General features: G+C 38.3%; 1 protein-coding gene across 12 annotated transcripts in view; it reads left to right on the top strand.

The window, feature by feature from the left end:
- The window catches only part of PAK3 (p21 (RAC1) activated kinase 3), a 129,249-nt gene that overhangs the window by 66,845 nt on the left and 37,027 nt on the right, over positions 1-25,377 (top strand). For all 12 annotated transcript variants that reach the window (XM_044937502.1, XM_025277331.2, XM_025277330.2 and 9 more), the window contains one exon: positions 6,910-6,973. In XM_044937502.1, the coding sequence (XP_044793437.1) occupies positions 6,910-6,973 (64 nt within the window). The remainder of the gene's footprint in view (positions 1-6,909; positions 6,974-25,377) is intronic.

Below are 25,377 nucleotides of genomic sequence, written 5' to 3'. Positions count from 1 at the left end.
TCAGAACTGGAATTGAGGGTTTAGCCAACTGACTTTACTGTACATGATTAAATATGCCTCTTTAGTACTGATACCAACTATTTCCTGAATAAAAGCAGAAATAATTCCCATTTACTAAGTGCCTTCTCTGCTGGCCACTTTACATACATTATCGAGTTTAATGTTCACCGTAATTCCTTGTGGTAGATTTTCCTAGCCTCATTTTACAGATCAGTGAAAATAAGCCTCAAAAAGCTAAAGTTACCAGATCACCAAACTAATGCATGACGTACCCAGAGTTGAAATGCAAATCTCTTTGCCTTTGAAGCTTATATTATTTCCATTATTCAGTTTACTTCTGCATATGCTGGCTGTCTGTGTAAAAGGGATGAATAAAGGAAAGAATTGCCTGGATAATTTCAGTTCAAGTATTCTTGGAATACTTAATGCCTTAGTTTTCTTTATTTTACATGACCTATTATATCAGATTTTAAAAATGTAACAGCCTTGCTTTAGTAAAAAATGGTTATTTGATACCTATTACAAATCTCACTAGATTTATTATAATGTAGGCACAGCCCATGCCAAAGTGGACTCCACTATAAGCGGGGGAAGTGGGAAGGGTGGCCTCACCTTCAGTCTTGGGAATCTGATTACTGTGAGGTGAGTAGCCCAGACCACAGAGCTGTCAGGCTGTTCTTCCATGCAGATAGCAATTGTGAGGGCCAGCCCTTGGGATCATTCATTAATGGCTGAAATGAACAGATCATCTTTCAGTTTTACACAGATGGATAGCCTGGGTCTGGCTTGTTCATTGTGGTCTGGTCTGAATCTGATGGAAAATAAAGAAACCCCTACATTTTACTGAATTTTTTCAAAAGGTGCTGACTGTCAGCAAAATTGTGCAATCCTAGAAATTGTTTTCGGACTTCCCTCCTTTGGGCCCCACAAACACTTCCTTCTCACGCCGCCCCCCCAGCTGAAATTCCCCACTGAAAATTCTTTCTCTTAATTTACCCTCAAATAGAGCCAATATGAGTTTAGAGAGTTCTTTTGTTTTTTTGTTTGGTTGTTTGCAGAAATCAGAATGTTCATTATGCTAAAGAGAAAATCTTTTCATAGTTGGACAACTTAGTTTATTTTATATGTAGGACAATACATTGATTGACTTTTCTGTCACTGAAACCACATCATGAGCCCCACTTTTAAGTACTAGTATTTAGTGATTTCTTAAATCCTTGTCCTTTAAAGTGAATGGTTTGTTTCTCATTTAGGAAATTGCTCTGGTTGGAAGTTTTTCTGGTATTGTTATCATTTTTTGCTTTTGATTTTGAGTGGCTGATTTTCGTCACTTTGTGCCTATTGTGTCACAATGTTTTTTTAATCCTATCTTTAGTATAATTTATGAATATAAATTATAATGGCTCTGATGAAAGAGGTCACTGTAAAAGCTTGTTTTGTAATTCAGAATTGTAAGCAAGGGTTCCTGTTCACTTGTTTTGCATCAGTAGATGGCAGCACACACTCTCCTGTGACTGATAATGGACCTGGGGTGCCATTTTATTTGAATAGCAGTTAAATTCAGAAGCAGGAGCACATCAAAATGGTCGTCTTTTGGTAATTCTTATGGGACTTCCCTGATGGCTCAGCTGGTAAAGAACCCGCCTGACAATGCAGGAGACCTAAGAGATGTGGGTTCAATCCCTGGGATCCCTTGGAGAAGGAAATGCCAATACACTCCAGTATTTTTGGCTAGGAAATTCCATGGACAGGGGAGCCTGGTGGGCTGCAGTCCATGGGGTTGCAAAAGAGTCAGACACGATTGAGCATGTGCACACATGTACACACAGTCCTTATGAAAGGATTCATTCCCAGTTTTTGTTATTGTTGTTTTTATCCTGCATACCACAGAAATAAAAGTTGAATCATTTACTACCATAAAACCTTGTTAACTAATGCCTGCCAGTTGGATTTGGTCATAATTCAGAAAGTGGCTTGGGCTGAAGCTTGCTTACATTTGTTCCGTCTACGGAAAACAGTTTGCTCAGCAACTTATAGTATAACTTTCTTAGAAGACTTTAAACTATTAATAAAACTTTGTTTTGAAGTGACTTTAAAATCATCATTTCATTAAAAAAATTAAGTTCCAGGTCCGTACTAACCATTAATAGCTAGCTTGAATAAGAGTAGTTCACAGTGTTATAGAAATCTGGGAGGCAATTTGAAAAAAATGAAATAGCAACTCAGGAATCATTAAATTAGATATAACTCAAGTAAAAAAAAATATATATATATATAACATTAGATATAACTCAAGTAAAATACATCTCTGTTTTAAAATATGGGGCATTTACAAAATGGAATTCCTAATTTTATTTGCTTTTAATTCAACAGATATTTATTGAGTAACCAATGTATTCCACACACAGCTTTATATGAAGAAGCACTGGGGATACAAGATGCATAAGACATGGCTCCTGTCCTTACGACACGATCTATAAGGGGATGTAAAATACATAGATATAGATAGAAGGATGATGGATTAAGTACAAAGAAGGAGAGCAAGAACAAAAGCAAGAAAAAAGCAGAAGTGTCAGAAAGAGAGAGAGATAGAAGGTGCAATAGTAGTACAGAGAAGTTATTGACTTTATTCCAAAAAATCAAGGAAGACTTCCTAGAAGAGGCTTAACTGAAGCTGAGTTGAAGGATGCATAAGAACTTGCCAGGAAGAAAACTTAGAAGGACATTCTAGGCAGAGACTAGCACACAAAGGAGGTATAAAGGCATATGCTTGGGAATGTTAACTCATTCAATACCACTTGAATATAGAATTGATGGTAGATGTTGATACTAGAGTTTTAAGAGAAGAAGCCAAATCATGTAGCAGGATCCGATCATGAGCTGCAAGTTGTTCATTTTGGTGAGAGCTTAAGGTTCTAGTGGGGGAGATGAAATGGAGAATGATGCAGGAGCCAGATATGAAGGACCTTGGATTCCATGCCAAGGAGTTTGAGCTTTACCCTGTAGGTGTTAGGGAAGCCTCCAGGAACCCTGAACTGGAGAATCACTTGATCAGGTCTGTACTTAGAGCATCCAGATAGAGGTGTGGAGCCTAGACTGAAGTGGGTGGAGGCTGAAAATTTTGAGTCCAGTTAGGAGGCTGTTGGATAGTTCAAACAAAAAATGATGAGGACCCAACTAGAACAGTAGTAATGAGGAAATGATAGATTCAAAAGGTATCTAGGAGGTAAACAGAGATAGGCCCAGGACTCAGTAGAAAATTCTATGTGGGGGTGAAGGTAAGGGATGAGTCAAGGTGATTACCAGATTTCTGACTTGGGCTCCTAATTCGTGGGATGGTAGTACCATTGACTGAGATTGGGAATACAAGAGGAAAAAACTTACAGTAACTAACATATGGTAAGCCTTCTTTAACCTAACTGGAACATGGACTTGCTTGTCTTACAAAAAAACGAACAACAACAAAAACCTAACCACCATGGATGAACAACCCATGAGTGAAATATTTAATTTATTATTTTTTCAAGCATACTATGTACTGGTAATTCTGAATTAAATTGTTCACTAGCCCAGAAAGTAGATCATGTCTAAATTAGTACAAAGTATTATCTGTAGCACACAGTTTAGCTCTGGAATATGTATTTTCTTGTTCACATTCATTTGGTTAATGGATTCAGTGAAAACCATTGTTCTGGGCACTGAAGTTACCAGAACGAAAAGACAACATTCCGGCCCTCAGAAAGCAGCATGTTTGGGGCTTTCCAGGTGGTGCTAGTGGTAAAGAACCTGCCTGCCAATGCAGGAGATGTAAGAGAAGCGGATTCAATCCCTGGGTAGGGAAGATCCCCTAGAGGAGGGCATGGCAACCCACTCCAGTATTCTTGCCTGGAGAATCCCAGGGACAGAGGAATGGCCTGGCGGGCTACAGTCCATGGGGTCACACAGAATCGTACACGACTGAAATAACTTAGCACACACGCAAGTCTCATTAGAAGGATCAGAGAAGAATTCACAAGGGATGACTTGATATTATACTTACATAATAAATAGGAATTCATAGGATTGATAAGAAAGGGAAAGAGGGAGCATGTCCAAAGACCAGAGCCTTGGATAGTGATGGTGTTGCTAGGATATAAAGTAGGAAGGTTGGAGAGGAGAGTAATAACATAAGGTTAGACTTGATTGGGTAGGAGCTAGATGCTGCTTGATGGTAAAGGGCCTTCTATGCCAGACGAAAAATGTGAACTTGATCCTGTAGCAAGGAGGAACTTTTGAGGATTTATGGATAATGGAGTGAAATCACTCTGAAGTAGGCTGACCTTACATCTCAGTTTACCCAAGACAGTCTTGGTTTATGAATTATATGGTTACCCTATTCCAGAGGCATTGTGGAAAAGGAATTAGAGAAGGCAGAGTTTAGAGTTAGGTAATGACTAGCACAAATGTTTGAACAATAGATATTGAGAGCCTAAACAATGGCAGTGGCCATGGGCATGAAGAGGAGAAAATGGATAAGAGTGACAATTAGCAGATAGACTCCATAATTAGATCATGGATATAAATCGTTTTTTTACTGATTCCACACTTCTTCGAATAGGGGCCATGTTAGTAAGATATAACTTAAAGGTAATGATACTGATGTTTGAGATAATTTAAAAGTACTGATACTGATACTGAGGTTCAGATAGAAAAAGGAGAGCTGAAAGTATCCAGATAAATGAATGATTCCCTTCAAAGTTGTCCTCTTGTGAACTTATTCTCATGATGCTGCTATGGCACAGAATTTTCCTATACCTATTTGAGCATTGCATTCAAGAGTCAATGTCACTTCCTTTAGATTGATTCTGAGTAATGGCAAGTATTGATCCTCTGAGTAGTGGATTTGATATTTTGAACTTGTAAAACCAGTATTTTTTCCCAGAGCCCAATAGGATAAATGAATGATTTTCTTGTATGGTTTGTTAGCTTATTCCACAGTGTTTGAAACAAGAACAGTAAATAGATAAGTGCTTGCCTGGGGATGAATTGGTAAGCAAAGAGGGAATCCAGAGTGACTGCTAACCCATACAAGATTTCTTTTTAGAATGATAATCTAAAATCAGATTATGGTAAAATTTAGTAAATTTGCACAAGCCTAAATATTTACTCAAAGCCATATAATTGTGCACTTTATTTTTTTTAATTTTATTTATTTTGAAACTGTACAATATTGTGTTAGTTTTGCCAAATATCGAAGTGAATCCGCCACAGGTATACATGTGTTCCCCATCCTGAACCCTCCTCCCTCCTCCCTTCCCATACCATCCCTCTAGGTCCCAGTGCACCAGCCCCAAGCATCCAGTATCATGCATCGAACCTGGACTGGCGACTCATTTCATACATGATATTATACATGCTTCAATGCCATTCTCCCAAATCTTCCCACCCTCTCCCTCTCCCACAGAGTCCATAAGACTGTTCTATACATCAGTGTCTCTTTTGCTGTTTCGTACACAGGGTTATTGTTACCATCTTTCTAAATTCCATATATATGCATTAGTATACTGTATTGGTGTTTTTCTTTCTGGCTTACTTCACTCTGTATAATAGGTTCCAGTTTCATCCACCTCATTAGAACTGATTCAAATGTATTCTTTTTAATGGCTGAGTAACACTCCATTGTGTATATGTACCACAGCTTTCTTATCCATTCATCTGCTGATGGACATCTAGGTTGCTTCCATGTCCTGGCTATTATAAACAATGCTGCGATGAACACTGGGGTACACGTGTCTCTTTCCCTTCTGGTTTCCTCAGTGTGTATGCCCAGCAGTGGGATTGCTGGATCATAAGGCAGTTCTATTGCCAGTTTTTTAAGGAATCTCCACACTGTTCTCCATAGTGGCTGTACTAGTTTGCATTCCCACCAACAGTGTAAGAGGGTTCCCTTTTCTCCACACCCTCTCCAGCACTTTAAGTGAGTGAACTTGATGGTATGGAAATCATATCTCAGTTAAACTGTTAACAATGTTTTGAATGCTAGCAGGGTCCTAGGTTCAAGGATGTGTGGAGATTTTTAGGATTTTATTTTATAATTATACAATTTTTTAATTGAAGTATAATTGTCTTACAATATTATATTACTTTCAGGTGTCTGGGGATGTATGTTTTTTTAAAAAAACAACAAGCCTCGTTACTAAACTGTGTTCTTTTTTTTTTAATTTTATTCTATTTTTAAACTTTACAAAATTGTATTAGTTTTGCCAAATATTGAAATGAATCCACCACAGGTATACATGTGTTCCCCATCCTGAACCCTCCTCCCTCCTCCCTCCCCATACCATCCCTCTGGGTCGTCCCAGTGCTCTAGCCCCAAGCATCCAGTATCGTGCATCGAACCTGGACTGGCAACTCGTTTCATACATGTGTTCTTTATTAGACCCATCCCCATCCCCCACTGCCCTTATTGTAGTCCTGGGTACATATTAATTGCTCAAGAGATATTTATCCAGCAGAACTGAATGTGCTGCAGAATTTAATGTACTCAACTTCACTCTAATTCAGAAAAGATAGTGATTTTATTAAATACTGTGTTCAAGTCCTTAGATGTTTTTATCTCCTAATCTACAGTATCCTTTTATGAGAACTTTTTTATAAATGTTGGGTTATAATTAGTTCTTTTTGTTAGCTAAACATCATCAATTTTGAGTATAAGCATCTGGGTTATTACTACTAGTTTAATTAATATATTACTGTTTATTACTTTAATAAAATGTATCATTATCCATATAAATTTTAGAAACCACATGAGAATGTTTCTCTAACATTTTATTTGTCATTGGCTCTAGCATCATAAATTTTAGTATTAAATAGAGGCAAATCAATCAATTTAAATGTCTCTCTCTCTCTTTCTTCCCTCCCTCCCCTCAGGAAGCATTGTGAGTGTTGGTGACCCAAAGAAAAAATACACAAGATTTGAAAAAATAGGTCAAGGGTAAGTGATTATATATATGAAGACCATGTGTGCATGCATGCATGCACGTTAGCTTATATGAAAACTCCTGCCCCCTCTACATCTGTATGGATGTTAATGCTTAAGATCATGTTTCATTGTCAAAGTGTAAAGTGACAGGTGGTGGGGAGGGTCCTTATTGAATGATCCAGAGGTGGGCAGAGTTGACGGATTGAGTAACGAAGAAATAGATTAGTAATTCCTGAATGGGATGGAGTTCATCATTTTCACCTAGTATGCTTATAAGAATGGAGATTCCCAGGCCCTGCTGCCAGAGGTTTGGTTCACAAGTCTGGAGTGGGGCCTAGTAACCTGAACTTTGGAGCCGTTTCCTCAAATAATCCTGACCCATCAGCTAGACCTGGAAACCAGGGGGTTAGATCAGGGGGTTAGATCATTTGGGGGAGCTAAAGGTGGGAGTCACCAGTTCTACAAGTCAGCTATAAATAGATATGTTTCTCAAGCATCGATGTGAAACTAAGCAGGAGTGCCTGAGTAAGCAATAGGGTTTGAAATAGGAAAATGTTTTGTTTAAAGAGAAATGAAGCATTCTAAAGGGGTATCCTTAAAGGGGAAATGAGACAAGATATTGGGTTGGCCAACAGATTCATTTGGGTTTTTGGTAAGATGTTACACAAAATCCCGAACAAATTTTTTGGCCAATACAATATTTAGGTGTACCAACTCCTGTATGCCAGGAATCAAGATGGCACCCCAGAGGTCTCCTGACTGAGACCAGGGCTGGGAAGAAAGGGATACAGCTGATGTACCTGCAAAATTGTGCTATCCCCTCAGCTAATGGAGTCTGTTTTCAGGTAAGAGAATGTAGGATTTCTTCAGCCACCTCACTGCTTTTCCTGGGATTCTTAGGTTCAGAAAATTATATATTGTATATAAGTTGGACTATTTTTTGTGATTTTTATATTTTATTTCTTTCTCCCTCTGCCCCGCCCAACTTTTGTACTAACGTGTCTTTTGAAATTGCCAACTTATGTCGGGAAATGAGGGAAAAGATTCATTAGACATTTTGACTAGAGGGTAAGAGGGACATTCGGGGATTGTGCCTGGTGGGAATCAAGGTGAGAAGACCCTAAGAGGAAGGCAGAAACTGAGGGAGAAATATATGGCAGTGTCTTCTTCCAATGGAAACCATACTGGTGATGCATTTGAACTTTCTAGGAGAGTAAAATGTATACCTGTTTGTGTTCTTGCTTCATTCCTCATCATTTCATGTCACTGGTATTCTCACTCGCTCATTAAAAAAAAAAGTTCTGTGGTGTCTAGAGGTCCCCTGAAACTTAACAAGTCAAATAATATTTCTGCCCATTGCTCTAGGACAGTGCTGTCCAGTAGAACTTTCCAGAATGGTAGAGATGGTCTACATCTGCACTGTCCTATGTCATAACCACTAACATTAGGCTGTATAAAAGTGAAAGTCACTCAATCATGCCCAACTCTTTGCAACCCCATGGACTATACAGTCCATGGAATTCCCCAGGCCAGAATGCTGGAGTGGGTAGCCTTTCCCTTCTTCAGGAGATCTTCCCAACCCAGAGATCGAACCCAGGTCTCCCACATTGCAGGTGGATTCTTTGTCAGCTGAGCCACAAGGGAAGCCCAAGAATATTGGAGTGGGTAGCCTATCCCTTCTCCAGCAGATCTTCCCAACCCAGAAATCGAACTGGGGTCTCCTGCGTTGCAGGTGGATTCTTTACCAACTGAGTTATTAGGGAAGCTATGGAGCACTTCAAATGTGTCTAGACTAAATGAGAGCTATTTATTTGCATAAATTTATTTGTTCACGCATTTATTGAATACCAACTATGTGCCAGGCACTATGCTAAGTGCAGGAGAAACAGAGCTTGCTAATGATAGTGTGGGCTCTCAAGGAACTTATAACCTATAGTGATGAATGCTTGAACAGGCTAAATAGGATACCTTGGGTGACATGCCTACTCAATTCACCAAAGTGTAGGGCAGGATTGGCTTCTATAGCCATTATTTCCCACCTGGAGTTTTCCTTCTTAGCTTCCAGTGAACTGGTTGTTTTATTTAAGTTAGGAAGCTATGCCTTCTCAAGTCCATGTATCAATACAAACCTTAACTCACTTTCTTTTTGTCCAAAAGGTTAACACCATAAGGCAGGTTAAAAAACACAATATTATGTACTAAGGGAACTTGGAAGGGAAAAGTTACCTTTTACATTTTATTTTAATTGAATTGGGTCTTTGATGGAGCTAACATTGCAAAATGATACACAATCCATAGAGAAATAGCATTCCAGATCTTTGCTGTCCAGTATGGTAGCCATGTGGCTATTGAGCCCTGGAAATGTACTAGTCCAAATTGAGATATACTGTAATTATAAAATAGACACCTGATTTCAAAAAGTTACTATGAAATAAATGATGCAAAATATCATAGTAATAAGGTTTATATTGATTATATGTTGAATTGATATTTTAATACATGTTAAGTAAAATATGTTATTAATATTAATGTCACCTTTAAGCTTTTTTAAATATAGCTTCCCCCCAAATTTAAAATATGGCACACGTTAATATGTTTAATGGACAACACTGCCCTAGTTGTAGGTTTAAATAGGAGCTTTTTATTTGTTCATAAAGTGTTTTTTTCAGAGTTGTCTTTTGGGGCATGAAAGATGTTATAATTTTGTTTTGATTGTTTATTCTCACTAAGACCCAACAGAGCCAAAAAATCACTGAATTTAGAAAAGAAAAAAGTAAGAGATGGCTTCAAATATCTCCCAGATACCAGGTAATGAAGCAAGACTGATTTCTCCAAGAACAAAAATTAGACTGCCAAGCTATTTTGCATACCAAAGAGATTTCCCCTCCTGGATGATATTTGTGCCTCTAACCTCTGAAGGTGCAAAAGGAGAGTTCTCTATTTCTGCATACCTTTGTAAAGCTTTTGCAATCTAAAATGAAAAATCAAAGCAGAAATCTTGCTTGCCACTGCAGAAAGATTTGTTTTAACATCCCAACAAGTTCATCATTTTCAAGAATGATGAAACTGGCAGATAGTTCACTCATAGACCACATTCAGCTTTTAAATAAGCCCTTAGAGGGTAGGGAGTCATTTTTTTTGGGGGGGGGAGTTCTCAATTTACCTAATTTTATTACAGTTATATTTGATGAGGCTTCATACTCAAAATATTAATTTGCTCTAACCAGCATTATTTTACAGGGAGGAGTTGAATTGGCCCCAAGCTATTTGGTTTTACATTTTCTATTGCCTAAATATTGATGGTTCCCCCAAACCTATCACTTTCTCTGCATTCTTTTTTTTAATTAATTTTAATTTTTAATTGGAGGATAATTGCTTAAGAAAGATGTGTTGGTTTCTGCCATACAACAATGTAAATCAGGCAAATAAGTACACACATATATATGTATGTATCTCCCTTTTCTCATGAGCCTCCCTCCCAGCCTCCCCCCAGGACTCTTTTTGATTTATCCTTTTTATAGCCTTTTATTGTCTAGCACAGTCCTTTTGTACTTAGAAAATCCCCCTAAAACAGTTTTAATCAACAGCCAGAGTTCATTTGGCCAAGCTCAGAGATTTATATAGCTTCCTCTGTCTGCTTTCCCCATTTCTCTTGATCTGTTTTTGCCCCAATAAATATTTGTTGAACTAATAAAAATGTTTGACTTTCTAGCTCTCCCTTTCTTCTGTGCTCTGTCTTTTCCTGAGTATATGCATGTCTTTCTAGCTCCTTCTGTCTCTCTCTTTTTTTCCCAATGTGTCTTCAACTGTTTCTCATAATGACTAGATCAGCCTCACATTCTCCTTGGGCTGTTTGGCTATTTGTGTGTGTCACATGTCTGTCTTTTTTACCCATGTTAGCTTCACCTTCTGCCCATATTCACATACACATCCAACTAAAATGGTCATCATATAAAATCAAGATGTATTTACATAGTATTAAAGATGTAAGCTAGTAACTTAAATCTATTTATTTACTCTAACTCTATCGTTTATATAATAAACTCATTTCTTATTCATTTTTGAGTAGATTTTTGCTCTCTTAATTTGAAAGGGAATGAGCAAAATATTGATTTATTTCTCTCTAGACCAGGAAAAAAACACTTAATTTTCCTTTTACTTAAATTGCTCTCAATGGATTTTCCCATGAAATATTGACCCAAGTTAGATAAACTAGAGTCTACTCTCAATATGTGGGCTTCCTTGGTGGCTTAGTGGTAAAGAATCTGCCTACAACTCAGGAGATGCAGGTTTGATCCCTGGTTAGGAAGATCCCCTGGAGAAGGGAATGGCAACGCACTGCAGTATTCATGCCTGGGAAACCCCACGGGCAGAGGAACCTGGCAGGCTACAGACCATGGTGTCGCAAAGAGTCAAACATGACTGAGAGACTGAACAACAACAGTTATCAATATATAGAGTTTTTATTTTCTTTTCAAACTTATGGAGTTTTGGTTTTTTAAAAAATTGTTTTGCTTTACCTACTATGATGGTGACATTCAAACCTGTGTTAGTAACCATTTGGTGCTAGGAATAATCAGCCCCAGTATTCCATTTTTAGCTCCCTGGAGCACAACAACTTACTATTGGGAGCCAGATTTGAGAGGAACCTCTCCATTAATCACCCTCATCTACTTGGAAAATGAAAATTTTTCCAGTATGGGTTCCTGCTCTCCCAGCATTCAGGCCTGGGGCCAGAGTATTGGACTTCATCTCTCATAAATCAAATTCAGAATTGCATGTTTAATCATCTGAGGCCATAGCTGTGACTTGAAGGCTAAAAATGATATTATTTTATCAGATTTGCTGTGAAAAGTATGCTATAAGTGGCCACCAAATCTAAGTATTTAGAGCAGATGCATGTATAGTTTAAAAGGAAACAGAAAAAAAGAAAACAGGACTGGTACCCCACAAATTATCATTAACTTGACAATATGAGTTTCTCAGAAATATATCTGGTGGAGATTTAAGCATCTTCACTCTCTAGGATAGTTATAGAAAAGAACTTGTTTAATAAATGAGGTAGGGTGAGACACCGAAATTAAATATTGATTTTCAGTCAACAGCTGTCATTGGCTCACCTGTGCAACTCCTGAATAAGCAGTAGCTGTGTAACAGAGGGCTGAATTTGTGAACATGGCAGCTGTCTGAACAGATTTCTCATTAATATATTTGAATTCATTTTAAGGTCTTTCCTTAAATAAGAGTGCACTGAAAATAAACTTTTTTTCTCTTTCAAGTTTCTGTTTGTTTTCTCTTCAACATTTTAATAGAAAAATATTTTTCAGGAAGCAGCTCAGAGGAAATAGTTTGGATCCAGTTTAACAAATAATGTGTTTCATTCAGCAAACTTTTGTCAAGGGTCTACTATGTGGAATGCAGAGTAGTAAAGAACTAGGTTCTAGAAGTCAACAAAGACCTTACTAGCTCTCAGAACATTTAACACAGAGAAATGGAGAGTTGTATTAAGAAATAAGCTGGACCGCCTCACTCCCAGATGCATCTACCTTTTCCCCATCTTTATCCACATACTCTTCTCTTCTTCACTGTCATCTCCCTCACAAATTGCTCTCTGGCTGTTGCGGCCCTAACATCTTTTCTATGTCCTTCTGAATCCTACAGCTTAGATCTGCACGGGCACGTCTACACCACATATATCTTAGCTTGTCTAGACATATAAAATTGGTTGAAATTCTGAAATCCATGGTGAAATAAAGGGAGACTATTTGGAAAGTTTGAAGAGAAAGAAAGCCCAGATTCTGAAGTCAGAAGGCTGTGGGGAGGGTATTTAGTTTAAGCACCAGTTCTCTCAGTCATAGTAGGCAGAATTCACATACCTTATAAGGTTGTGAGAAATGAATGAGAGAAGATATTTAAAGTGCTTTGCACAGTACGTAGCACATAGTGAAGGGCTCCGGAAATGATAGTTATTTTTAGGGGTAAAAGTCACACCCACGGTTAGCAAAATACAGTAATTATTGTAAATAATTACTAAGAGCTATGGGGACAGGGAGAAGGGGACAAATCATTTATAGCCAGGGGACAGGTATGATGAAGAACTCTTCAAGGAGGATGTGATTGAATATTGGGATTTAACAAGTAGAGATTATAGCAAGTTTCAGTTGAAGAAAACCAAGTGAACACCTGCTTCAGACTTTAGGTTTCATTCATTTTGATATCCCTAGGATCTGCAATAATGTCTGGCATAGAGTAAGTATTCAGCAAGTATTGGATGAATGCATACTGAAAAGACTAGAAGAATTAAATCAAGAATTCCAATTCTATAGACAGTCCGAAGTATATTTTGGCAGGGAAGTTAACAGGAAATAATGCTAGAAAGGTTAGTTGGGGCTATGTTATGAAACAAATTGAGAGATATAAGCAATACCATGTTTTTTCTTTGTTTGAGTTTAATTCTTTTAAGTAGGTAATACTTGGACATGATAGAAGATACAGAGGAGTAGACAGTGAAAAGTAAGTGTCCCTCCAACCCTTTCCTCTCAGCCTCTCAGTCACCTTGCATGAAGAAAACTTCCAGAAAGAGGTTTTTTATGATTTCTTTATTTTCACAAAATCTCTGCACACTTACACAAACACATACACATGTGTACATGTGTGCTTATACATATCATATATGCTCAAATATTAGGTGACACTGTTTTTTGACTCACTTGAATACACAGAGTATTAGATATATGAATAAATGGTGAGTATCTACTTATGACGTTTAACTTGTTAATTCACCCTTATTTACATATTTAAAACCACACATTATATAAAATCATGTATAAGTTAGAAGACATTTTTCTACTCTCAACATTTCACAAACAGTATAATTCAAAATCTGCCCATGCATCTTTATTGTTTTTTCTAATCCCGGAGCCCCCTTTTTGAGTCCCCAGCAGTTAGCCAAGTACATCGTCTGACTTCCATCTAAGACCTTTGAGAGGAAATATTTTTGAATCTACATATGATTCTGACCCTGGATATTTTATTCCTAGTTACAATTACCCATTTATATGACATTAAGATGATTGTCTTCTGAATCTATCCTGTAGGTATAGATTTAGACCTTAACAATGTAACTCTATACTATATCACTTTTAAAAATCTCTGTTACGTTTTTCAGACTTACACAAGAGTAGAGGAAATTGTATAGGAATAAGACCTCCCATATTTTTATCATCCAAATTCAATATTTATTATTATTTTTCATATAATCACCATGACATTATAACATGAATAAAAATTTAACATCAAACACCCAGCTGATAATCAAGAGTTGGCCATTTGTCTCAAAAATGCAGTTTTTGTGGAAAGTCCATCTTCACTTATAGAAGTCCACTTTCCTTTATGGAAAGTCCACTTTCACATTCCATAAAAACTGCATTTTTGAGACAAATGGTCAACTCTTGATTATCAACTGGGTGTTTGATGTTAAATTTTTATACATGTTATAATGGCATGGTGATTATATTAAAAATAATAATAAATGTTGAATTTGGGTGATAAGAATATGGGAGGTCCCATACAATTTTTTCTACTCTTGTGTAAATCTGATAAATGTAACAGAAATTTAAGTTGGTTTATTTGTTCACATCAGTATCCAAAAAGATTCACATATCGCATTTGGTTGTGTCTCTTAAATCTCTGTACTCTAAGCAGCGGTACCCAACATTTTTGGCACCAGGGACTGGTTTCATGGAAGATAATTTTTCTACAGACCGATGGTGAGGGGATGGTTTCAGGATGATTCTCATAAGGAGTGCACAACCTAGATCCCTTGTATGCACAGCTCACAGGAAGTTTGCACCCCTGTGAGAATCTAATGGTACCCACTGATCTGACAAGAGGCAGAGCTCGGGTGGTAATGCAAGCGATGGGGAGCAGCTGTAAATACAGATGAAGCTTCACTTGCTCACCTGCCACTAAATGTAATGGGCCCACAACTGGTACCAGTCCATGGCCTAGGTACCCTGCTCTAAAGCATCTTTCTTTTACTGCTGCCATTTACTTACTGAACAAACGCATCAGCATCTTGTAGAGTATGCACTTCATGGATTTGTCTATTGGTTTTATTTGATTCCATTTATCTTGCTTCCATGTTTCTTGTATTTCCTATAAATGGAAGTTAGATCTAGATGCTTAATTAAGCTCAGGTCCAGTTTGGGGTAAGATTTGTCTGTGGTGCTCTGTGTTTTATAGTATATTATATCAAGAGGTACAGTGTCTGATTGTCCCATGTTTCAGTGATGAGTACATCAAAAGACTCACTGGGTGGTTGTCCCCTCCAATGCAAATTTTGTCATCAGCCTTTCATCTAATGGTTTCATCTATTGATGATTATTGCCCCAATCAGTTATTTCATTAGAGGTTACAGAATGGCCATTTTTTAAATTTTATCATTCTGTCTACACTTATTTGTTAAAATACTTATATAAGAACTTTGTCTCTTTAGCTGGGGAGTCTTTGGTTGCCCTGAAATATAGCTCATGCAGGGAAGTCAAGATAAATACTTAATTTTTAAATTGCCATTTTTCAGTATAACATGTTGGTACTCAAGCTACTTCCAAAGGTGTCCAATGAGAGGTATTTTGATTTAAGTAGGAGAGGGAAGTATTCTCTTTTATTTAAAAAAAATGTTTATAAATTCGTGGGTTTTTTATGTTTTCAGTCTGTTTCAATTCACCTATTACTGTTTTTGATGGTCAAACTGTCCCATCTTTACCTACTGGGAGCCCTTTTCATTGCATTCATTTTGTTTTTTGGTTTATTTTTTTAATTAAAATAATTTATTGGAGTAAAATCATTTTATAATGTTTTGGTTTCTACTATACAGCAAAGTGATTTAGTTATACATATTCATATATCCCCTCTTTCATAGATTTCCTTCCCATTTAAGTTGCATTAAGTTTGGAAATGAGCTTTAAAAAAGTTTGTTTTTATATCTAACACCTGCATTTATGAGGTCATTCCTTAAGATATAATGTACTTACATCCTTTTTTTTCCAATTCTGACAGATACTCTTTATGAGCATCCAAAACTAGCATTGATTGAGAATATTTCCACTTACTGTGTCTCTCCTAAACTGCAGTTTGTGGATAAAAATAAATGGGAATGGAGAATTACTACATTACATAAACGATTTTATAAGGATATGAATATAAGGCCATTCCCTTTTTTTCTGAAGAAAAAATTGGGAGAGAACCCCTTACCTTGTATTTGGGATATATGGTGCATTTCTCTTTGTGTGTGTGCACGTGCAGGCTGTGCATATATTTTCAACAATGTTAACACTGTATATCTCCTTTGTTATCATGTGCCTATGTCTTAGAGATGGCTCCATCTTGGTGCTCCATTCTTTTTAACAGATCCACAGTGTTTTGCTGTTTAGATGTACCAGGCCCAAATTGATAGACATTTAGCTTGTTTCCAATATTTTGCTACTATAAACAAATAAGCCATTTCATACATATGCAAGTTTATCATTAGGATAAAATCCTAAAAGTGGAATTGTTACATTAAAAGATAAGTGTATTTTTCATTTCCAAGTTGCCCTCCATAGAGGTTGTTCCATTTAACACTCCCACCAACAATGTATGAGGGTGCCTGTTTGTCCACACTCTCGCCAACACACCATGTTCAAATATGTGGGGTTTTAGTACAATAATAAAAACTGTCCCCACACTTATTTTCAAAGGAAAAAATGTTTAAGAAAGATATTCTAACAAGAAATTATCTGTCAAAAGAGAAGGCTATCCTGAAGAATCCATTGGCCAATATAATCCATGTTTATATTATACCAGAGTATCTTTGTTGCATGTCGTGTCTCTTCATATATTAGATCAACCATGCAGCTCAATTTGTCAGCAAGTGGCAATGGGAGGATTTCTTGAAATCATTTTCCTCCTATGCATAAAGATGCATATCTGATGCAAAGAAATTTTTGTCTACCTCTGGATCTTTGCCAATCATATCATATGACCAGTTCATCAGTAATTGCAAACAAACATTATTTGGAAGCCCCCCAGTCCCCATCCCTCTAAATTAACTTTAGCTTTAGTGCTTAAGCAAGAAAATATATCACATTAAGTATTTTGCAGACTTATCTCTTCTTATAATTGTAACATGATGTTCCCATATGGAAAACGATTATTTTTGAAACTTGTTTCTTCAAGGACTGGATGAATAACAGCTTGCTTTGCAAATCTGACAAAGCAGTATTCAGCATAGAACTCAGGGATAAGTGCTGAGAATAAAACCTCTGACTTGTTTTTCTTTGTTCAAGAAAGTATTTGCAAGAGCAGAAGTGGTAACTCGAGGGCTTACAGAAGTGATTCTTTGGGTAAGACCACCCGCCCCCAAAGTGTTTGCCTCCTCATGGGATCTATTCGGGACTGTACAAGATAGAACACTGGTATGAGGAACTAAAAAGATGCAGTCTGAGCCTCATAGTAGATTTTGTGATGAAGGGGACTGGAAACACATTAGCATATGTGAAGAACAGTGTTTATGGAGAAATGGAAGATGCTTTTTGCTCTACTTCAGTTCAAATCAGTTCAGTCCCTCAGTCATGTCCGACTCTTTGCAACCCCATGGACTACAGCATGCCAGGCTTCACTGCCCATCACCAATTGCCAGAGCTTACTCAAACTCATGTCCATTGAGTCGGTGATGCCATCCAACCATCTCATCCTCTGTCATCCCCTTCTTTTCCCACCTTCAATCATTCCCAGCATCAGGGTGTTTTCAAAGGAGTCAGTTCTTCGCATCAAGTGGCAAAGGATTGGAGTTTCACCTTCAACATCAGTCCTTCCAATGAATATTCAGGACTGATTTCCTTTAGGATGGACTAGTTGGATCTCCTTGCAGTCCAAGGGACTCTCAAGAGTCTTCTCCAACATCACAGTTCAAAAGCATCAATTCTTTGGTGCTCAGCTTTCTTTATAGTCCAACTCTCACATCCATACATGACTACTGGAAAAACCAAAGCTTTGACTAGACAGACCTTTGTTGGCAAAGTAATGTTTCTGCTTTTTAATATGCTATCTAGGTTGGTCATAGCTTTTCTTCCAAGGAGCAAGCGTCTTTTGATTTCATGGCTGCAGTCACCATCTGCAGTGATTTTGGAGCCCCAAAAAATAAAGTCTGTCACTATTTCCATTGTTTCCCCATCTATTTGCCATGAAGTGATGGGATCTTAGATGCCATGATCTTAGTTTTCTGAATGTTGAGTTTTAAGCCAATGTTTTCACTCTCCTCTTTCACTTTCATCAAGAGGCTCTTTAGTTCTTCTTCAATTTCTGCCATAAGGGTGGTGTCATCTGCATATCTGAGGTTATTGGTATTTCTCCCACCAATCTTGATTCCAGCTTGTGCTTCATGCAGTCCAGCAATTCTCATGATATACTCTGCATATAAGTTAAATAAGCAGGGTGACAATATACAGCCTTGACATATTCTTTTTCCTATTTGGAACCAGTCTGTTGTTCCATGTCTGGTTCTAACCGTTGCTTCTTGACCTGCATACAGATTTCTCAGGAGGCAGGTTAGGTGGTCTGATATTCCCATCTCTTGAAGAATGTTCCACAGTTTGTTGTGATCCACACAGTCAAAGGCTTTGGCATAGTCAATAAAGCAGAAGTAGATGTTTTTCTGGAACTCTCTCACTTTTTTGATGACCCAACAGATTTTGGCAATTTGATCTCTGGTTCCTCTGCCTTTTCTAAATCCAGCTTGAACATCTGGAAGTTCACAGTTTACATATGGTTGAAGCCTGACTTGGAGAATTTTGAACATTTCTTTGCTAGCCTGTGAGATGAGTGCAATTGTGCAGTAGTTTCAGCATTTTTTGGCATTGCCTTTCTTTGGGATTGGAAGGAAAACTGTCCTTTTCCAGTCCTGTGGCCACTGTTGAGTTTTCCAAATTTGCTAGCATATTGAGTGCTGCACTTTCACAGCATCATCTTTTAGGATTCGAAATAGCTCAACTGGAATTCCATCACCTCCACTAGCTTTGTTCATAGTGATACTTCCTAAGGCCCACTTAACTTTGCATTCCAGGATATCTGGCTCTAGTTGAGTGATCACACCATCATGATGATCTGGGTCATGAAGATCTTTTATGTATAGTTCTTCTGTGTATTCTTGCCACCTCTTCTTAATATCTTCTGCTTCTATTAGGTCCATACCATTTGTGTCCTTTTTTGTGCCCATCCTTGCATGAAATGTTCCCATGATATTTCTAATTTTCTTGACGAGATCTCTAGTTTTCCCCATTCTATTGTTTTTCTCTATTTCTTTGCATGGGTCACTGAGGAAGGCTTTCTTATCTCTCCTTGCTATTCTTTGGCACTCTGCATTCAAATGGGTATATCTTTCTTTTTCTCCTTTGCCTTTCACTTCTTTTCTTTTCACAGCTATTTGTAAGGCCTCCTCAGACAACCATTTTGCCTTTTTGCATTTGTTTTTCTTGGGGATGGTCTTGATCCCTGCCTCCTACACAATGTCAGGAACTTCTGTCCATAGTTCATCAGGCACTCTCTCTATCAAATCTATTTCCTTGAATCTTTTTCTCACTTCCACTGTATAATCATAAGGGATTTGATCTAGATCATACTTGAATGGTCTAGTGGTTTTCCCTACCTTCTTCAATTTCAGTCTGAATTTGGCAATAAGGAGTTCATGATCTGAGTCACAGTTAGCTCCAGCTCCTGGTCTTGTTTTTGCTGACTGTATAGTATAGAGCTTCTCCACCTTTGGCTGCAAAGAATATAATCAATCTGATTTCGGTATTGACCATCTGGTGAAGTCCATATGTAGAGTCTTCTCTTGTGTTGTTGGAAGAGGGTGTTTGCTATGACCAGTGCATTTTCTTGGTAAAACTCTATTAGTCTTTGCCCTGCTTCATTCTGTATTCCAAGGCCAAATTCGCCTGTTACTCCAGGTGTTTCTTGACTTCCTACTTTTGGATCCCAGTCCCCTATAATGAAAAGGACATCTTTTTTGGGTGTTAGTTCTAGAATGTCTTGTAGGTCTTTATAGAAACATTCAACTTCAGCTTCTTCAGCATTACTGTTCATGGCATAGACTTGGATTACTGTGATATTGAATGGTTTGTCTTGGAAACAAACAGAGATAATTCTCTCGTTTTTTAGATTGCATCCAAGTACTGCATTTTGGACTCTTTTGTTGACTATGATGGCTACTCCATTTCTTCTAAGGGATTCTTGCCCACGGTAGTAGATATAATGGTCATCTGAGTTAAATTCACCCATTCCAGTCCATTTTAGTTCACTGATTCCTAAAATGTTGACCTTCACTCTTGCCATCTCCTGTTGGAGCACTTCTAATTTGCCTTGATTCATGAACTGAACATTCCGGGTTCCTATCCAATATTGCTCTTTACAGCATTGGACTTTACTTCCATCACCAGTCACATCCACAACTGGGTGTTGTTTTTGCTTTGGCTCCATCTCTTCATTCTTTCTGGAGTTATTTCTCCACTGATCTCCAGTAGCATATTGGGCACCTACCCACCTGGGGAGTTCCTTTTTCAGTGTCCTATCTTTTTGCCTTTTCATACTGTTCATGGGGTTCTCAAGAGTACTGAAGTGGTTTGCCATTCCCTTCTGCAGTGGACCACATTTTGTCAGAACTCTCCACCATGACCTGTCCGTCTTGGGTGGCCCTACACAGCATGGCTCATAGTTTCATTGAGTTAGACAAGGCGGTGGTCCATTTGATCAGATTGGTTAGTTTCCTGTGATTGTGGTTTTCACTCTGTCTGCCCTCTGATAGAGAAGGATAAGAGGCTTATGGAAGCTTCCTGATGGGAGAGACTGACTGAGGGGGAAACTGGGTCTTGTTCTGATGGGCGGGACCATGATCAGTAAATCTTTAATCCAATTTTCTGTTGATGGTTGGGGCTGTGTTCCCTCCCTATTATTTGACCTGAGGCCAAACTTTTGTGGAAGTAATAAAAATAATGGCAACCTCCTTCAAAAGGTCCCATGCACGCACTGCTCACTCAGTGCCCCCAACCCTGCAGCAGGCCACTGCCGACCCACACCTCCACCGGAGACTCTTGGACACTCACAGGCAAGTCTAGGTCAGTCTCTTGTGCACTCACTGTTCCTTTCTTCTAGGTCCTGGTGCCCATAAGGTTCTGTTTGTGCCCTCCAAGTGTCTATTTCCCCAGTCCTGTGTAAGTTCTGGCAGCTGTATGTTGGGATTAATGGCGACCTCCTCCAAGAGGGCTTATGCCATACCCAAGTCTGCTGCACCCAGAGCCCCTGCCCCTGTGGCAGTCCACTGCTGACCTGTACATCCACAGGAGACACTCAAATACAGTTCTACTTAATACTCTTAAATGCATTGTGTTGTGTGCTGTCCCTTGTAAAGAATGAGGATGCCACTCAATCAGCCACCATTAGCAGAGGTTGCACTTCAAGTTGTTTTTTTCCAGCCACAGTAATGAGCTTGTATTAAGCCACCTGCCTCCCCTACCTTTTTCCTCTCTAGGCCCTCTTGAAACCAATAGTGCACACTGGCAAACAATTGTTTAGACTTAATGTTGGAGTGAATAGTTGAGAGTTAGCAGGCCTTTCCATGGATTAAGCCTTGTAAATGTGGCCTCATTATCACTGGACTATAACCCACTGAGCTCCCTGGTCCCACACCAATAATATGTTACAACTCTATTTAAAATTAGATGACCATGAATACACTGGGGAAAGTCATGCCCTAGCTAAAGAACAAAAAATTGCCTGTTCCTGTTTATAATCCTAGTAATTAAAGACTATATCACCTGGCCCTTCACCACATTCTGTATACTTAAAAAGGTACTGAGATAACATGATTTTTGCACAATTTTTTTTTAACTTAGTGATGAATTTTTGAGTGGCAAATTATAAGAAACTCTGAATCTCTTCTTTTCTGGCAGCATTATTGCCAGTAATGGTAACATTGTTACTGTTCCTGAGCCCTAAAGGACTCTTGTTTAGCCATTGTTTAGTTGGTAAATCGTGTCTGACTCTTGTGAACCTATGGACTGTAACCCACCAGGCTCCTCTGTCCACAGGATTCTCCAGGCAAGAATACTGGAGTGGGTAGCCATTCCCTTCTCCAGGGAGTTTTCCCGACCCAGGGATTGAACCCACCTTTTCTGCATAGGCAGGTGGATTATTTACCACTGAGCCACCAGGGAAGCCCCTTAAAGACTATGTCTTACCAAAACAAGTAAATATGTGGGAGTATTGAAAATATGATATCTATGTATTTTTATATATAGATATCATATTTTAACATATAAAATGATATCTATTTATAAAAATATATAGATATTTATATATAAATATATATAAAATATATTTTTTATATCAAACTCATTAATATAGTGAGACAGTTTCTACACAAAGGCCTACAAGGAGTACGTGTATCTTATATACTCAGCGGAAGATAAAGTCCAGTCCTAAGAACTAATTCTAGGTCCAATTAACTCTTGGCTGCATGACCAATCTTAACTGATTCAGAAACAGGAAGAACCATCTTCTATGGTTCTTCCAAAGGAATCAAACTTATTGTGTCCAGTTCAGTTCAGTTCAGTTGCTCAGTTGTGTCTGACTCTCTGCGACCCCATGAACCACAGCATGCCAGGCCTCCCTGTCCATCACCCACTCCCGGAGTTTACCCAAACTCATGTCCATTGAGTTGGTGATGCCATCCAACTATCTCACCCTCTGTCTTCCCCTTTCCCTCCTGCCTTCAATCTTTTCCAGCATCAGGGTCTTTTCAAATGAGTCAGCTCTTCGCATTAGGTGCCCAAAGCATTGGAGTTTCAGCTTCAACATCAGTCCTTCCTTCCAATGAACACCCAGGACTGATCTCCTTTAGAATGGACTAGTTGGATCTCCTTGCAGTCCAAGGGACTCTCAAGAGTCTTCTCCAACACCACAGTTCAAAAGCATCAATTCTTCAGCACTCAGCTTTCTTTACAGTCCAACTCTCACATACATGACTACTAGAAAAACCATAGCCTTGACTAGACAGACCTTAGTTGACAAAGTAAATGTCTCTGGTTTTTAATATGTTGTCTAGGTTGGTCATAACTTTCCTTCCAAGGAGTAAGCGTCTTTTAATTTCATGGCTGCAATCACCATCTGCAGTGATTTTGGAGCCCAAAAAAATGAAGCCAGCCACTGTTTCCACTGTTTCCCCATCTATTTGCCATGAAGTGATGGGACTGGATGCCGTGATCTTAGTTTTCTGAATGTTGAGCTTTAAGCCAACTTTTTCACTCTCCTCCTTCACTTTCATCAAGTAGCTCTTTAGTTCTTCCCTTTCTGCCGTAAGGGTGGTGTTATCTACATATCTGAGGTTATTGATATTTCTCCCGGCAATCTTGATTCCAGCTTGTGCTTCATCCTGCCCCGTGTGTCTCATGATGTACTCTGTATATAAGTTAAATAAGCAGGGTTACAATATACAGCCTTGACATACTCCTTTTCCTATTTGAAACCAGTCTGTTGTTCCATATCCAGTTCTAACTGTTGCTTCCTGACCTGCATACAGGTTTCTCAAGAGGCAGGTCAAGTGGTCTGGTATTCCCATCTCTTTCAGAATGTTCCACAGTTTATTATGATCCACACAGTCAAAGGCTTTGGCATAGTCAATAAAGCAGAAATAGATGTTTTTCTGGAACTCTCCTGCTTTTTCGATGATCCAGTGGATGTTGGCAATTTGATCTCTGGTTGTGTCCAGGGAGAAGTTAAATGGTTCACAATGGGGCACATGGACTAAGTGAATAGAAAATTAGAGACAATAGAAATATTTTAGGGAGGCAGCTTAGCATAGTAGATACAAATGTGGGCTTTGGGAAGTACCACACTTGCACTGTAAAAATCCTAAAGATCTATAGCAGAGCATGAAATGGTGGTTAAGACAATGGTCTGTGGATCAAACAAATGGATTTTTTAGCTCAGCTGCTGACCCTCTGTAACTTTAGGCAAGCTACTTAACATTTCCCATTTCCTCATTTGTGAAAGGAAGATAATAGAACTTATCTCATAGGGTTGTATAGGGTGAACATTAAGGGAGCTCATCCATTTACAGAGAGCAGGCAGAAAGTAAGGCTCAATAAATGTTACAGTCTTTTCTAGCAGCAGCAGTAGAAGTCAAAGTAAATGTAAAAAATAGCCAACCTAAATGTGGATTAAACTCTTGACTGTGATCTCATTAGCATCAGATTTATACTTATGAAACCTTAAATGTGAATAATGCCCTATTCTTCTTTCTGTCTCACTCTTATTCCCATGAGGCTCTCCTTGAACCCTCTAGTCCTCTTTCTCTTTCCATTTTCTCCCAGAGCAAGAGCTTCTTCCTAGCCCTGCCTTTCTTTACTGCCTCTAATCTATTTCGATGCTGAAATCAGAGTAATTTATTTAAATTATAAGTCCTACCATTGGTTGACATTGGCTCTGAGCAAGAAACATCAAAACATGATGAAGATTACTGGTACATAAACTGACTTGTCTTTAGAGGAAAGGGAGAAATAGTGAATTGTTTGTTTCTTTTTGGACCCTTTAGGCTAGATGCCAGTGTTTTCATTTGAGTATTAAGTGCTTGACCAGGTCAGGAAGAAACTGTTGATAAAGCATCTAATGTGATGCCAAGAACCCAGCAGTACACATTACACTGTAATTGCTGATGAGGCCCAATGGTTGAGCAATCTATTGGTTTAATATTCTTGAATCATAGTTCACCAAACTCTCTGTGCTTCAGATTTCTCATCTGTAGTGAGGAAGTTAACCTGGAGTATCTCTATAGTCCCTTGGGTCCTGATAAGGCATGATTTCTTTATACCATTCGAAGGACTAAGGTTTGGAATACACAAAATCCCTATCATAAACAAATGTTCTCCCTACAGCAATCTGGCTTCAGTATAACTGCAATAGGAGAATAAAAGGGATCAATGTAATTAAATGCCATAAAAATCAGACAATGTTGACCATTTTAACACCTCAGCCTCAATATACCAGAGGATTAGTTTTAACTGCTACCTTTGTCACTTTGATTTCTGCCATTATTATCTCCTAAAGTGCTACATGATACTGACTTTTTTTTTCTGTGAAAGTGACTGACAGATTTTATAAAGATACCTAATGAGATACTTCAACATACCCTAGCTGTTGCAAAGTTTGTCTTTTGGGAATTACTGTGGCATCTTGTTGACACAAAGACTGTTTCTTTGTGACTACACACTACTGTGCATCAACTATTACAAGGAGAGTACTTCCCAACCTTACCAGCAAAGATTCCTTCAATTATTTGTCTTTATGTACTCCAGATTGTGAATAATAATAACTATTACACTATA

The sequence above is a fragment of the Bubalus bubalis genome, chromosome X (assembly GCF_019923935.1).
Source record: "Bubalus bubalis isolate 160015118507 breed Murrah chromosome X, NDDB_SH_1, whole genome shotgun sequence".
Lineage (NCBI taxonomy): Eukaryota > Metazoa > Chordata > Mammalia > Artiodactyla > Bovidae > Bubalus > Bubalus bubalis.
Note: the sequence above shows the minus strand (reverse complement) of the source record. Positions and strands in the feature narration are given on the sequence as shown.